Source organism: Chaetura pelagica, unplaced genomic scaffold (assembly GCF_000747805.2).
Source record: "Chaetura pelagica isolate M959 unplaced genomic scaffold, ChaPel_1.0 scaffold101, whole genome shotgun sequence".
In the NCBI taxonomy this organism is placed as follows: domain Eukaryota; kingdom Metazoa; phylum Chordata; class Aves; order Apodiformes; family Apodidae; genus Chaetura; species Chaetura pelagica.
The window spans coordinates 1,350,706-1,366,828 of record NW_009952564.1 but is presented as its reverse complement, the minus strand read 5'-3'; the positions used below and the strand labels follow the sequence as shown (position 1 = coordinate 1,366,828).

The 16,123-nt window shown below is 38.4% G+C and overlaps 1 protein-coding gene across 1 annotated transcript in view; it reads left to right on the top strand.

Annotated features, from left to right (window-relative positions):
- The first annotated feature begins 5,296 nt into the window (after positions 1 to 5,296).
- The window catches only part of TMPRSS7 (transmembrane protease, serine 7), a 35,754-nt gene continuing 24,927 nt past the window's right edge, over positions 5,297 to 16,123 (top strand). Inside the window, 7 exon segments of the mRNA XM_009993333.1 lie at positions 5,297 to 5,413; positions 5,415 to 5,507; positions 10,091 to 10,289; positions 10,943 to 11,073; positions 13,426 to 13,493; positions 14,524 to 14,717; positions 15,563 to 15,601. Coding sequence (XP_009991635.1) covers positions 5,297 to 5,413; positions 5,415 to 5,507; positions 10,091 to 10,289; positions 10,943 to 11,073; positions 13,426 to 13,493; positions 14,524 to 14,717; positions 15,563 to 15,601 — 841 coding nt within the window.

The following is a 16,123-nucleotide window of genomic DNA, read 5'->3' as shown; positions in this document are numbered from 1 at the left end:
ATTATTGTAGAAACTCTGTCCTTTGGTAGATGTTATTTTATTTTGAAATGCAGCAAGTTTCCCAGTGCTGTGATTCTCCTAACAAGCTGTATTTAATCTAGTAGTATGATTCGTATGTGCTGTGTCAATATTGCTTGTCCTGCTCTCTGCCATACATTGCTGTTCAGCTTCACATAAGTAAGAGAGAAATTGAGAGTAAAATTAGCTAGTGGTCTGGCTTAGAGGTGAGTGGTGCAACACCATAAACTGATGAAATAGCAGGGCTTGCCTGCCCTTAAAATGCCACAGACTGATAAATGGATTCTGTGCCCAAAGAATGTGCTCATTTAATTTAAGTTGATGGGGATACAAATAACTGAACTGTTCTCAGTCTGAATAGGCGAGGCAAAATAGCTCTATTAGCTCTCAGGGAAGCTGCTATGCAAGGCAGTCAGCTGCTTCTTTTCAGATGATGTGTTCTGTCAATGACAGTTATGTCTCATCTTTGGATCTTTGAAGACAGATCAATTGCCTGTAAGTTCCAAGATTGTTTTGTTCATCAGAAACCATTCTGTTACATCGAAGGCCTCTGCTGCATAGTCAAGTGTTGTCAGGAATCAGAAATTAAGTAACAGCTAAAGGAGAAAAAAAGCAAATATAAATTCAAATCTGCATCTTCAAATGACAAAGATCTTGAAAGCAAGCAACATGGTATTCATTCAGTGGAGGAGGAGAAAGAGGTTCAAAGTTGGTATGAAACTTATGTTAGTAGATAATTATTAATTATTTAGTAATCAATTGCCACCTGTTGCCATATTTGATAAAAGTCTCTTTTCAACTTGCTTACAATTGCAATTTCCAAAAAAATGAAAAAACAGCTGTTGTGTGCTGGTTCTGTCTCCTGTGATGGAAGAGATGTATCTAAATGTTAATAACATGTCAGGGTGTATGTAGATCTTTGCAGACTATTAATACCATACCAGTTATTAGTACCTGCTTACAGAAGACATAGGTATTTGACCTTCTCTAGGTTCAAAATGAAGCTGAATAACAAATTGAGCTGGGTCATTGGGAAGGACAGCCAAAAACTTTCTTCCTCTTTTGGAAGGAATCTTGGCTGTAATTTGAAGAAATTACAAAATACGCAGTCATACAGTGTTAGTTGTGTCAGCTCTGATGAAAAGCGATCAAGTTAAAAATCTTTGAGTGCCTTCTTAAATGCTATTGGAAGTCATCACTTAAACCCTTGTTTAATTTTCACAGATATGATGACCTGTGCTTTACCTGAATTTTGATTAAAGAAAAAGAGCAATATGTTAGAAAATTCTTGTAGGTATTAAAATCATGTTTTAGTAGAATTAACTTTGCATTGTGTATGGATTCTTCCTCCCATATTTTTGTGTAGTTTGTTAGACATTGCTGGTTAGCAAAGGGAGCTCCTGAAATACAAGCAAACTCTGTCACTTTTGATGTTTAGTGTGGAAAAATATCATGCTGAGGTTAGTAGCTTTCTAGAGGACCCTGATGTGTTAGTGGGCTGATGCTGGCAGGCTGGCTCCAGGCTCCTGTTGTTAGAGCACAGAAGACTGTGTCTGAACTGATCATGAAGGCAGCTTTGGTCAGAAGGGAAAGACTTCTACACAGAGAGGATTTTGTAGGTGATAGCCTTTATAAAATAAGACAAGATAATTGTCTTTTTTTTTCTATCTGTACTCAGTGGTGAAAGTGTGATTCATCTACTCTGTCTTGAAAGCTCCTCTGTCACCACTGTGTATACAATGCATCTAAAAAACAAACTGAGTCTAAACAACAAGCTTGGATTTATATGCCTAACTTCAAGACAGTCTGAGACAGGTGAGATGAACCTTACCTCACTCCTAGCACAGTACTAGGTTTATGCAGCACAAGACAAGCTTTTTATCCTAGAGAGCCACATCGCTGGTATCCTGGCTTTCTCCACAATTTTAATGTAATATAGGCAGAGATTTCAGCTGTGGCTTGAGGCTGTTACATAGATCTGCTGCAGCCTTTTCCTTAATCACAGACTCAGTGAACTGAGGGGAGGTCCCAGCTTAGAATAACAAAGTGCCCCTGGTTGTGTGGAGGTCTTGGAGAGATGGGAAACAGAAAGTCAGGCTGCCAGACAGATGTACATAAGGAAGCTACAGCCTTAAGAAAGAATGAGATGAGTAAAGCCAAGTGTCACTGTTATTGTGTGAATAAGTTGAGAAGTCTGTGACTTGTGACAGTGGGTTTTGTAGTAGAAGGAGAGCCAGGCTCTTCTCAGTGATGTCCAATGATAGGACAAAGGGCAACGAGTACAAGCCATAGCAGGGGAGTGTCCACATAAACATAAGAAAAACATTTTTGACTGTGAGAGTGACAGAGCACTGGAACAGGCTGCCCAGAGAGGTTGTGAAGTCTTCTCTGGAGATATTCAAAACCAGCCTGGACATGTTCCTGTGTGACCAGCCCTAGGTGATCCTGCTCTGGCAGGGGGGTTGAACTAGATGATATTTCGAGGTCCCTTCCAGCCCCTACCATTCTGTGATTCAAGAACATGAGGAGGTGCAACTGGTCAGGAAGCCATGACCAGGGCAAGAAAACAGGATGCTTCTGAAACTAATCAACACTGGTGTTATGCTGATTTAGGTTAGAAAGAGATTAAGAATCTTGTTTTGATGCAGGAGATAAAATTAAACTGACTAATACCAGTTCATGCATACAATATAATGACTTACAGCCAATAGCCCTGTCAGGTAGACCTATGTGGAAGCATGAATAATTGGCTCATATTATATAATAATTTTAATAATTGTCTCCTTAACTTTTCAAGCTGACCTGGAATCACTGGTATCTACTGGGGGAACTCGAGTGATTAATCTTATGATTTACACTGGCTTTGAATTTTTAAAAAAATTTTAGACTTCTTTTACGCAAGGAATCTGCAATGAATGAAATAAAAGGAAATAGCAGTTCTCACTTTTGTAAGATTCTTTTATTTCTAATGTGGTTGATGTTTTATTTCAGTCTGTTAAGCTCTTTGTTCTTAGCTGTACTTGAAAACAGAATGCACTTATCCTGAAAAAAATCTCAAACCCTAATTTTGCTTTTTAAAAGTAAGAACCAGATACTGCATCATTGCTGTGGGTTATCTGTTGCTGTCAGCCGAATGCCCACCCACTGCGCAGTCCTGCCCTCCCCTCCTCAGCAGAATTGGGGGAGAAAATGGGAAGAACTGGAGAGAAAAATAACAGTCTGAGATGAAGACAGGGAGGGTATTTGCCAACTGCTGTCACTGTCAAAACAGACTCAGCTTGGGGAAAATTGACTTAATTTATTGCCAAAAAAACCCAAAAACGTAACTATTAACTTAGGTAATGGGAAACAAAAAACCTGAACAAACATGGAAACAACACTATTCCTTCCCCCTTTCCCAGGCTCAAGTTCATTTCTTCACTCACCTCCCAAACCCTGAGCAGTGCAGTGGGGCTGGGGGTGTGGTCCGTGTACAATTATTTCTCTTTGCTGCTTCTTCTTTCTCACTCTTTTTCTCTGCTCCAGCATCGGCTTTCCACGGGCTGCAGTTCTTCAGTAATATTCATCTGCTCCAGCATAGTCTCCTTCATGGGCTGCAGAAAGGATCTCTGCTCTGGCTCCTGGAGGACTTTCTGCTCTTCCTACTTCTCTGTAATTCTACTTGTTTACTTCATTTAATAATTTCAGACAAATAATCCCATATACACCCTAGTTCTGTGAAAGATGCATAATAATATAATTTGCCTCATTGAAGGAACAGAAATAACTTCCACTTAGGTCTTTCTGTACAATCTAAAGAAAATGGCATATAATTTCCTTATCAGGTTTAAAGCACAGGTTTAGTGCTACAGGTTTTTATTAATTCTTTTTGCTGCATAAATAACAAACACCGTGGTTATTTTTATCCTCTCAGGAAAAAATATGTGACGCTGAAGAAGAGTGAAGTCTGGAGGTTATAAGTGTGCTTCCTCAGAGCATGAAATACACATACAAAAGACTCTGACACTGACAAATAGAAAATATGTTTATATATAATGCTCTTCAAATCTATGGACCAGCTTCTGAATACTATTTTCTATCATAGTAACTCCCTGAGCACAGGATAGTGGAAGATTTTTGGGAATTGCAAAAGCACCCTTAAGAGAGAACAGTAGTCCCCAAAAAATTGTGATTGAAAAAAACGTGGGAGTTTGGAGCAAATGTAAGTAGTAATATGGAATAAATTAATATATTTACCTATGCCACTAAAGCATTAATGAGGCCTAGAGCTTCATATGTTTAAAATATGTTGCAGTTCTAGAATAAGTAACAAAAAATGACTGAGGACATAAATATTGTGCTTCAGAGCATAAGCTGTAGACTAACGCATAGACAAGAAATATTTTTGTTTACAAGTACAGTATAAAACTACAGGATTTTTTGGCTTATAGTTTAAGTTATCTATTGCGGGTTACACAGGCAGAGAATAGTTCATGCCTGAAGCTCAACTGTTACGAGGTCTGACTACATCTTTTCTATGCTATACTTCTACATTACTGCTCATTGTTTTACGATTGCTTGTCTAGGTTTTATATCTTCAGTGATAAATTAATAGATGGTTGGGTGGGTTTTTTTCAATTAAAAGTTGGCATTTCTCCAGTGCTGTTTCTTAAGTTGACCCTAGGAAGGCATTGAGATTGTTAATCACTTAAAAGTAAAGACAGGTCTATAGTTAGCATCCATTGAGGGAAGTACTGGTTTACATCCTCTATAAATATTTAATTACCAAAGAAAATAGGATGGAACTGTTATGGCACGAGTGACTTCCTGCATCTGATTACAAAAAAGATTCTCAGTTTGAAGCCTGATCTATATTAACAATGCAAAACATATTGTTTGGAGCAGTTAATTTCTCCATTACAGTAAAATAACCAAATTTGAGTGTTCAAAAGATACATTACGTAGTTCTAGAAAAGAGTCAAAATGCTCTTCTTTGTTTGCTGTTGTTATCTGCAATTTGCAGCCCTCCTGCTTGAGGTACATTGATTTTTCTTTTAGTTGCATGATTTTCCTCTCATATATACATTTTACCTGCTACTTTTCTGGTTCCTGCAACTAATTTTGAGAAATTACAGTGATGTATAGATTTTTTTCATTGTGGTTTTGTGTTCTAACAAGTTGGAGTCTATTTCATCTTTAAAAGACTATGAAAAGCCTATTTTATTCAGTCTGAATTTGATGTCTAATTGATGTTATGTGATAGTGTCCTTCTAATATTCGCAAAGGAGCAATAGGGCAGATGAAGTTACAATTGGAAACTCATCAAAGTAAATTGATGCCTGTTTTGGTTCTGGACACTGCTGTTAACTGTCTTCAGCTTCAGAAGTAGCAGTGGTGACTGAGCAAAAACGCCAGACTCTTTTTCGTCTCGGACAGGCTATAAAACTAATTCTGCTGTAATGGATGAAAAAAATGATCACCCAGCAGTTAAACCTGAAGATGAACAAAGTGTAAGTAGGTGACTTAAGCATTCTTGATTTCATACACTTCTTGACACTATTAGATCTCTTGTGGTCTAATTCTCAAGCACCAAACCTAATATCACAGTTAGATTTGGTACAATTTTCTGTTTTATAGCTCAGTCTGAAAATGTCTGTCTATGTCCAGACTGCCAGTAACATGTATTTTCAGACAATTGAAATAATGGGCACATCAGTGTGACAATATGAAAAGCTTATATTGGTGTCATGGCAGCATGTTTTTCCAAATAGAAATCAATTTCTAGACAAGAAAGGCAACATTAAGCAGGTTAAGTGTTTTGCTTTTCCCCAAAAAGATACAGAGGGAATTATTACATGAGTGTTAATTTATGACAAAGAAGTAATTAAATAATTCAGTGTATGGTGATTGTCAAACTGCAAGATTATCTGGAAACCAGTTCTAGAATAGAAGAACTAAGTTGCAATCAAGGGGAAAGCTAAATTAAGAATTGTGAACCTTACTGAGGGAAGGGAAGAGTTAAGACTTTACCTTTGATTTTCTTGCTAGGAAATGTTTATGGTAAACTAATATAACCTCAGGAAAGATTTAAAATGTAGTACATATAGTATTCAATATTCTTATGAATCCTGCATAAAAGAGAACTTTGCCATGCAAACCTTGATATATGAAGCATGTTTTTGTTGTGCTTTTTTTTTGGTTGTTGTTTGTTTGTTTGTTTTTTTAAAAAAAGGGTAGAATTGCAGTAGATGCAATGGAGACATTAGTTGTTTCAAATGCATACTTATAGTCCAGTGATGTCAACCTTGAGCTGTCTTTAATGATCCTTGACAGGATTAAGTTTTTAAGAATAGATCTGTCAGTTAGGTCTACAAAGGAACAACATGGAAAACTTAAATAAAAAATGTTCTTGGGGGAACATTAATCAAAGTGGCCCAAATTTCAATTATCAGAACTGAGCTTTCATTGAACGGTCTCAAGCTGTCCTATTGAACACCTGGGTGTATAAGGGAAGTTTACACGATAGAGCAGAACTTTAAGCAGACAAATAGGCAATTTGGTTTTAATTCTTAAACAGAATTGCAGTCAAGGAGGTTTTAAAAAAATACAGAAGACTGGCACATTGAGCTCTTCTTGAGAACATGCAAAACAAGTGCAGGTAATTACCCAGATAGAAGCTATGAGTCAGAAATCTTCCAGCTTAGGGTTTTCATAGTTTTTTTTAGGAAATTATACAGTGTACCACCAGGTTTGATTGCCCATTACTACTTATTACTCACTTTTCTTCTCATCTTTTAACAACCTCTACTCTTAGGATAAAGACTGCTAGATATTGGATTTGGCTATGGGACGTGCAGAGTATTTGTGATGATGTTCCTTATGCTCTCTCTGTGAGGATACACAGAACTCTTTTATTGAAAACATGACTAGGGCATAATAACAGAGAATCATAGAAAAAAATATGTTGGTGGGGAATTTTGAATGTTTTTAAATATTTTTTTTAAAAAGGCCTGACATCAAAGCCAGAACTTTCTTTCTTGGGCCATTGTCCCACTTTGTTTTGAGTATCTCCAGGGATGGAAGTTCCCTGACCTCTCTGGGCATAGCACATGTGCATAGCCTTCAAGGTGAAATATGTGTGTGTCTCCACACTCCCAGTCTAGCTGGATTTTCCTCTGCAGCCATGTGTAACTGCTGTGGCTGTCTCTTTAATGTGCAGAAGGGAGAAAAGTGTGGCTTTGTCTTTTCCATAACCCACTTTAGTTAGAGAAAAAATCTATAATTACATTTATTCATCCTGTCTTTGCCTTCTTTTCTCCAGCTAAACCACCTCAGAGCTCTCAACTTTTTGCTGTACAATGTATTCTCCAGCCCCTCACCTCTTGGTGGCCCTCCCAGAGAATCACCTCAGTTTATTAACATCTCTGTCATACTGATGGGCCCAAAACTGGACACAGAACTTCAGATGTGGCTCTACTAGCATTGGGCAGAAGGAAAGAATCACTTGTAGATTACTTCACATCACCACTTTGGCAAATGGCTAGTAGTTATGCTTGTCATTTCCAGGGTTTCAAGCTCCACCAGCACCTATTTTTTTTGTAGCCACTGTATTAAACTCAACACCCCACATTGATAACTTAGTGCAGTTCTTAGCCAAGTACTGCCCTGCTTTTATAGTCTTTTCCCTCCTGAAGTGACATATGGTTAGTAGGGATGAAAAAGTAAGTCCTGTGCCCACATCTTTTAGTCTACGACAGGCCACAAGCTCTTGCAGTGTACCTTCTGAGAGGCATCAAAGAATGAAGTCATGGTAAATAACCTGGCAGCTTGTTGCAGCCTTTCTCTTCACTGCCTCCCCATTGTAGCTCTGCAGGAGCTAGGAAGGGTCTATTGAGCTTAGAGAGCATTCAGATCTGCCCAAGTCAAGGCCTGTGTTGCTGTATGGGCACCTGTTTATTGTGGTTGTGGTCTCTTTGGTGCATTTCTTTTTCCCCCTCAGCAGAGGGAGCCTATCTGCACCTTGAGCAAATTGTACACCAGCTATAATACAATTACAGAATGGTTTGGGTTGGAAGGGACCTAGAAGATCATCTAGTTCCAACCCCCTGCATGTACAGGAACACATCTCATTAGACTAGGTTGCTCAAAGCCCCATCCAACCTGGTCTTAAACACTTCCAGGGAGAGGGCATCCACAGCCTCCTTGGGAAACCTGTTCCAGTGCCTCACAACCCTAACACTAAAGAATTTCTTCCTAACGTCTAACCTAAATCTACCCTCTTCCAGTTTAAAACCATTACCTCTCATCCTATCACTACACACCCTGGTAAAAATGCCCTTCCCAGCTTTCCTGTAGGTGCCCTACAGGTATTGGAAGGCTGCTATCAAGATCTCCTTGATGCCTTCTCTTCTCCAGGCTCAGTTGTCATTGGTCAGAGATTCTTAACTTGTATTGCTGAGAGATGATGTACTTCTGAGTAGGTCCTATCTCACAAGTAGCAGACAATAGCTGTGAGGACGGTAAAACTCACTTTGAAAATGCCCTTAAAATGCACTATACTATACCAAAGATGAAGACAAAAGAAAAATGAGAAAGGGAAAAACAAAACAAAACAAAAAACCCCAGCTGTTCTGTTTCCTTATGTATAACATGGTGAAGTTCAGTTTTATCTTCGTAAAGATGAGGTCCTCAGCCAGGTCTTTTTGCCTCAAGGTCTGTTTTGTGCTTCAGAGACTTTGCACTAAATCTCTTCCTTCTGATTACTGACTGGTGTTCGTCAACAACTCCAGTCATTGAGGATCCATAGAAGACTCATGGGGAACTTTCTTAGGCAGCTTCCTGAGACCTTTCCTCTCACTAGCATCAATGTGTTTTGGAATATTTTCCCCAAGTTTCCCCCAGTAACTCTTGCTGTGCCTGCAACAATTGATAGACATTTTTTGTATGCATAAGTACGTTGATTATGTCCCACAGAGGAAAGTGCCTGGGGGAGTGTTTGGTACAGAGAGGCTTTCCAAAACAAACCAAACTGTAGAGAGATAAGATACTTATAGGATGTAGAAACTGCTTTTGCAAATATATAAATGGTCATATAGTAGTTTTTTGTACATAAGATTATCAGGAGACATTTTAATCCAGCTTTAGAAAACATGGGACTGTAGTTCAGCATGAACTATCAAGGGGCTGGATATCCAGATCATGACCTTGTCCAGGTCCCATCCCAGCAAGACCTGTGCTGTGTCCTCCTGTTCACTGGAGGGAACCCAGAGGCAGCTGGGCATGCAAGTATGGATGTGTTCATACCCGCTGCTACCCATCCTGAAAGGAATCAGGCACACTTTTTTTTCTGATGAATTAACTAATAGGTTGAGCCTATTTGCATTGGGATAGTTCTGGTCTGAGAAGAAAGTAGCTTTAAAAACTTATTTTTGGGGACGAACGGCACTGTCATTTTGACCATGAGCTGGGTGGTGTGCATATACCTGTCTACCAGTTCTTTAGCAGTACGAAACCAAGAATTGACTATTTAATATCATGCTAACCACTCCCTGCCACTTCACATGATGGGAGAATTGAATGGCTGACTGCATGCCTGCTTCTACACCAAACTTGCATAAGTAAAGCAAAGATCTGGGTCATGAGAAACCTTGGTAGGTTATGTTACTTAGCTGCTGTTGAAAAGCTGCTGTTCTGCAGTACTTGTCTGTATTTGTATCTCAGCTGCAGACAGTATGATGTAATTAAACATTACCTACCTTCTGGTCTAGAGAGGGCTAATTTACTTTATACCAATGAGGTATGACAAGGGAATTAGCACTCATTCATACAGTTAATGCTGGTTAGCTGTTGCATGTTGAGCAGTAATCCTAGGGTACCTTGTGGTTTTACATCCTTATGTAATAGGGACTGACTCCATGTTACATATGCAAGTGTCTGGATGAAGAGAACCTTACTTTCTGACTGCTACTAAGTAAATTATAGTCGTGCATATGCAGTAACAGGCAAATATATGTGGGAATCTCTTCTGGTTTTTGGTCAGTCGTCTGCTGCTAGAAATGTTCCACATTTTTTGTTGCCTTTATCCTTATTTTAGGTAGCCAACATCTCAGTTCAAATGGTAACTGCAGAAGATAAGTTGGCAAAGAGGATTCTGGCAAGGAAAAAGCATGGCAAATTGAAATTGAAGAAAAAAGATAAGTTGCTGTGGAATTTTCAAAACAAAATCATTCTCTTTACCCTCATTCTGTTCATTTTAGGAGTAGTAACCTGGACATTGCTGTGGCTCTTCATTGGTGAGTGGCTGAAAGCTCATGCCAGTTTCATGCATCACCATCCCCAAAGCCACTTGCAGTTGGGTTAAGGATCTCACTTGTCTTGAAGTCTGTTTCTTAAATAATGTGGAACTTATTTAAATGGGGCCTGAAAGGCTTTTACTTGTCTTTGTTAAGACTTAACAAGTAATTATAAGAGCAGGCGTAGCTTTCTTTAGGAAGGGTGAAAAAAATGTTAAGTGTTATGCAAAGCATGTTTTATGTGCTAGCTGATTGCACAGACCTGAGAGCCCCTATGAACCTGATTCCTAATAAACTTTGAGTTCCACTGGGTTTCTTTGCCTGCTGATGGTCAAGTAAGTCATTTGTCTCTCATTCAGAATACATGAAAATAAATATAAGGGCAGTAAAATACAGATATATCTAACTGAGCAGCACAAGCTATGTTCTCTTTAGATCCCAGATGCTCGTTACTGCCTAAGAATCCTTAGGGATGCTCCAGAATCTGGATGTTGATATTGTCTTCATTATGTTGGTTCATATGTATGGTGGTAAAGCTGAATAGATTAATTTAGTTAAGAATTTAATCAGAAAAATAGTCTCATTGTTATTAAAAAACCAAGAAAAAACAACAAAAACCCCAATTGGCTAACTGTCTTCTGTGTTTCTTGCAGTTCAGACAGAAAACAAAGATGCATTGTATTTTGTTGGACTGTTTCGTGTTGCCAACATTGAGTTTCTCCCAGAATATAGGCAGAAGGAGTCAAAAGAATTCCTGTCCATGGCACAGAATGTGCAGCATGTGGTAAGATGAGTGGGCTGCTTGACTAGCAAAAAGATCAGAGCTGTGAACAAGAGGTGTGGCTTCCAGGTGCCATGGTTTCTGCTATAGTGTTATGCTTTTTTCCTTTTTATTTCTTTTTCTTTTTCCCCTCTGGAAGACTATGTACAAAGGATATCTTTCTGGAGGTAGGAAGGAACTGACTGCTTTCAACTTGCTAATCACAAACTGAGCTTTGAAAAGGTCTGTTTGACTTTTACATTTACTAAAAATGTTATATATTTCCCCCCACAAATGGATGTCTATGAATAGAACTCTACAAAAACCCTTCAAAACTTAATTGCCACTTCTGAGACATTAAACCCATAAAGTCTTTTGCATTTAAATAGATATCTGCTGCCAGTTTTCTGCTTTAGAGCATCTATAATTACCCTAGAGCTCTCAAATATATTTACGTTTTCATTTCCTTCTAATGCTAGGTGTTGTAAAGACAATTATCTTCTCAAACACTTGCATCAGTCAGAAATAGTACCTTGTTGTAGGCAGTTAAGATTGCTCTGTAGTGGGAAGAGAGGGGTGGGAATCTTGATTAAAAGGGAATTTAAGTTTGGCATAGGGAGGAAAAAGACATGAATTCCAGGAAATATCGTACTCTCCACATAAGGATTCAAGCAATAATACGAAAACTGCTAAACAAACCAAGAAAAGTCAGATGCAACCAAGATATTTTTTAATAATTACTAAGGTTTTGTAATTTTATAATCTGAAGTCATTTTTCTGTTTTCCAGCTGGTTCTCCCCTCCCTGTGCTCCCCCATCCTCCCCCTCTGCATGCCCCCTCTAAAAGCTGGATGACAAAATACATGAAAGCAGATAGTCTATTTTTCCTAGTCCTGCTTATTTACAACTGAAGTGCTCTCAGGCAGGGATAATACACAACCAACACAAGACACACCCTTCCCCTGCTCTGCATGGAGCAGCTGCAGACCTAGTGTGAGCCCTGTGTCTTGTCCTTGTCCTGGAGCATCCTGTCATTGTTGCACATAGCGGAGAGAGGTGACAGACAGCACGCGTGAACTGCCAGTGTCACAACCTCCTACCTGAATGTAATGTGGAATTTCTTTTTTGTCTCTTAACTTTGCCTGAACTCATCAATGGATTTTGCATTGCTGAAACTGTGCTTCATGGTGATGTGACTATTGACTAAAATAGCTAGTCGGGATGTGGGGATGTTGGGGTTTTGCTTGTTTTTTGACTTGAATCCCTTTTGTTTGTGGCTGCTGGCACAAAGACTCTGAGAGAATAGTGAATAACCCCTCAAGATAGGCTCCTTTACCTTTTGGTCGTAACAATAATACATAAAAATCCCTTGTAGCATAATATTGAGAAAGACTGAGCTTCAACCAATTTTATTTAGCTCCTCAAAATAGTTGTTCAAACTTCCTGTATCAAACACTGAAAGTTAGGAACGAATATTAATGTGATTTTTACAGTCTTTGCTTCAAAATATTCTGTTATAGACCCTTGGGCATTAATTTTAACCAATCAGCAGCAGAATGAGGTCTGAACAGCTTGAGGTACATGCCACCTTGTGGCTTTAGAACTGTGCTCTCTTGAGCAAGAGGAAGGTTATTGTCACACTGGTATCACATACATCAAAGAACTTGCTTTACACTGTGTATATTGGAAAGAAATATGCTAATACTAAGCTGTTAGTGAAGAAAATGGACATAAGCCAAAATTCAAGAAATTCCACATAAACATGAGAAAAAACTGTTTATCTGTGAAGGTGATCGGAGAGGCTGTGGAGTCTGTTCTTGGAACTGGGCATGACCCTGAGCAACCTGGTGTTGTCAAACCTGCTTTGAGCAAAGGGGTTTCACCAGAAACCCCTTTCAGTCTCAGTCTTTCAGTGATTCTTTGGAAAAATCTCTGATGTTTACTGTTATCAGCACCTTCAGTAGCAACACATAAAATGTTCTGAGCACAGGCTCATTTCCTGAAGACTGACCTGAAGTTTCAGCCTCAGGATAGGGAAACCCTCTGCAACTCTGATTTCCTGAGCAAAGAATGTGCACCCTTTTCAAAACTCATTTGAGTTTATTGGGAAAAAGTATTGCTGTACATGTCAGCTGGCCATGGGCAGAAGATTAGGTGTTTCCTGGGAATATTGGACTTGCTACGAGTGCTCTTCAATAAGAGATGTTTTGTTCTTGTTCTGCTGCTTTGCCTAGCTTGGCTGATGTGCATCTGCAATTGTGTGCGTATTGAATGTTCCTGATGGAAAAGACAATGTTCCTAGGGAAGCTTAGGCATATAACATTCTGAGGTATGGCTGATTTTAAGAAATGCTAAATCTTAATACTTTCTCTTTCAGATGAACTTGGTCTACACAACTTCCTCTTTCTCCAAATTTTATAAGCAATCCACAGTTTCTGAAGTCAGGTAAAACTGTGGTCAATGTATTTACATTTCTGCTGGATAGTATATGAAATGATGAGCCCATAAGAAAAGCCTTTTTCTGGTGGTTATGATTTAATCTCTTTGCTATGTACTTGCACTGATTGTGAAATACATCTATAACCCATGCCAATTAATTTCACAAAAAGTAAGGGCAAACTAAAGTCATATAAGCAGTTCCTCATCTGCTAGGAGTATAATCTAAGATAAACAGAAATAGGACCCCTAAAGAGATTTGGTGATCCTTTGGCTAATAGGTCATACAGAAGTTTAACCACTTAAACATGCTGTTAATCAGTAATACAGTGTTGTCCTCTAAGCTGTACATATTTTATAAGTAATGTTACTGGTAAAAAAAATTTCTACTGACAGATGAAGGAGAATTTTTCTATACTGCAATAAAGAACACATACTTTGAAATTATATATGCAATTAATACTAGAGGATTAGTTCTTCCAATAGTTTTTAAACATACAGTTTTGACTCAGGAATGGGAGTTTCAGTGATATATTTTATTTGGAGGTCTTTCTCCCCTCTAGGATGTAAAGATTAGGATGACCATACCCAGCCTCTTCTGTGTTACCTAAATAGCATAGAAATAATTTCTTACATATTCAGTGCACAGTACAGGGTGAGATGCATAGCAATGCAGAGTTCTTCATTTCTGGAGATGATAATTCTAATTTTTTTTTTTACCTCTAGGAGGTGAACCAGCTTTAATTAAAGTAGATATTATCATTTCCATAGATCTCAAAAGTCAGGAGCCTTCAGGAAATCAACCTAGTAAAGATTCCCAACTAGGTATGAAGAGTGCAGTTTGGGCTTTTCTATTTTTTTAAAAATTATTTATTTTTTGGGGTGAAAAAAAAATACATTCAGCACATAAAAGTTACAAGGCAAGATGGAAAAGAGCCATATACTTCTAAGTTTCTACTTCAGAAGCCGGTGTTTTTAGGAGTCTACTCTTCAGAAAACTTTCAACATGATAATAAACAGTAGGACCTTTTTATTTCAGTTACAACAACAACGGAGGCCTCCTTATTCATTTCTGGATTGTATTTGTGGTACCGCAGGCCAAAGGGCAAGTGCTGTGCGAGGATTGTGTGGCTGCCATTTTAAAGGATTCCATCCAGACAAGTATCGTTAACCGGACTTCGGTGGGAAGTCTTCAGGGCCTCGCAGTTGACATGGACTCCATTGTACTAAGTGGTTGGTGTTGGCACGTACCCATATCCCTGAGGAAACACTTTGTTAAGCAAATATTTTTATCTTGGAGTAGCAAATTCTATAAATAAACCAAAATCTGTGAAAGGAAAATCAACACCAGATTTGAGGTCAAATCAAGGTACAAAGTACCCTTGTAAACGCTAGTTGCTAAAGTTCCTGTACTTGGAGTGCTTAAGCTTATAATCAGGACCTAAACCTTGTAGGCAGCTCAAATTTGGATTAGTATATTAGGCTTTAAAAAAATAAAAAGATGAAGGGTTAAGTTTTCCACATAAGTCAAACTTTAGCCCCTCCATTAAAAATTGTATGCTTATCACCCTTTCATTAAAGATTAAAAAATGGATTATAAAGCTGCCCATTCACTAAACAAGTGTACCATTCCTATCTGGGGAAGAAATTGGCAATGTGGGATTCAAGTACCTGTTTAATGTAGTTAGCTACAAAAAATGTATTATTTTCAGCTTAATCAACTAAGCACAGAACAACCTTTATCAGAATGACTCTGTCCCACTGAAAAGTGAGAAATACTCTGTGACCAAGGGTGAGAAAATTACCTCCTGGATACCTCTGTCTTGATCTTTTAACCAAATTTGATTGCTTAATTGACATTCAGTCCCTTCTTGCCTCAGGCACTGAGATGGGACATGATGCCTCCCACAATGATTGCAGAATTTGCAAAAAAAAAAGGGGGTTCTGGCAGCTTCCCTCATGGAAATAAGTGTTTCGTCCTATGTGTTTAGTGTCAGGATTACAGTGTAATTTAATCAAACACTGAATTCTGGATGTTAGGGGAATGAGAAGACTTACAAAACTCTCTTTCTTTGCAGCAGGTCTTCGGTCAGATTATTGGTCAACAACAGGAACAGGTAATTCACCATTTTGGCAGCTTCCTAACGGAGGACATCTGGAGAACAAAACCTTTAGTACATGTCTTAGACTCAAAGAAACTGTTCAGTGTTAATTTAAAAGGGTTAAATTCAGCCTTGTAATTTATATCCTGACTTACTATAAAAGTGACAAACAGTCTGCCTTGAAGCTAACTGATAAATTTTTAGATGTGCCTGGTGGCATAGTAGTAAACAAAGTCAGTCAGCTCTTCAGCTGTTCATGGTGTTAAAGTGAAGATTAAGCATTTTCTAAACTGGGTAGTACTGAATTGAAGTCTACGTATGCTGAATGCTTGTGTCTATACTTCATCCTCTTTTACTTTCTTTTCTGCAGTTAGTTTTCCTTTTGAATGAATTCCCTAACATAGGTTTGTTTAAGCAGTTCAGTTTTGTCAGGATTATGGGAGACACTACTTAAATACCTGATTGGTTTCATGTTCTAAGCCTCCCAGAAGTGTTCTTTGGCGGTATAGAGAGACTTTGCAAGAGGTTTAAAAGTAC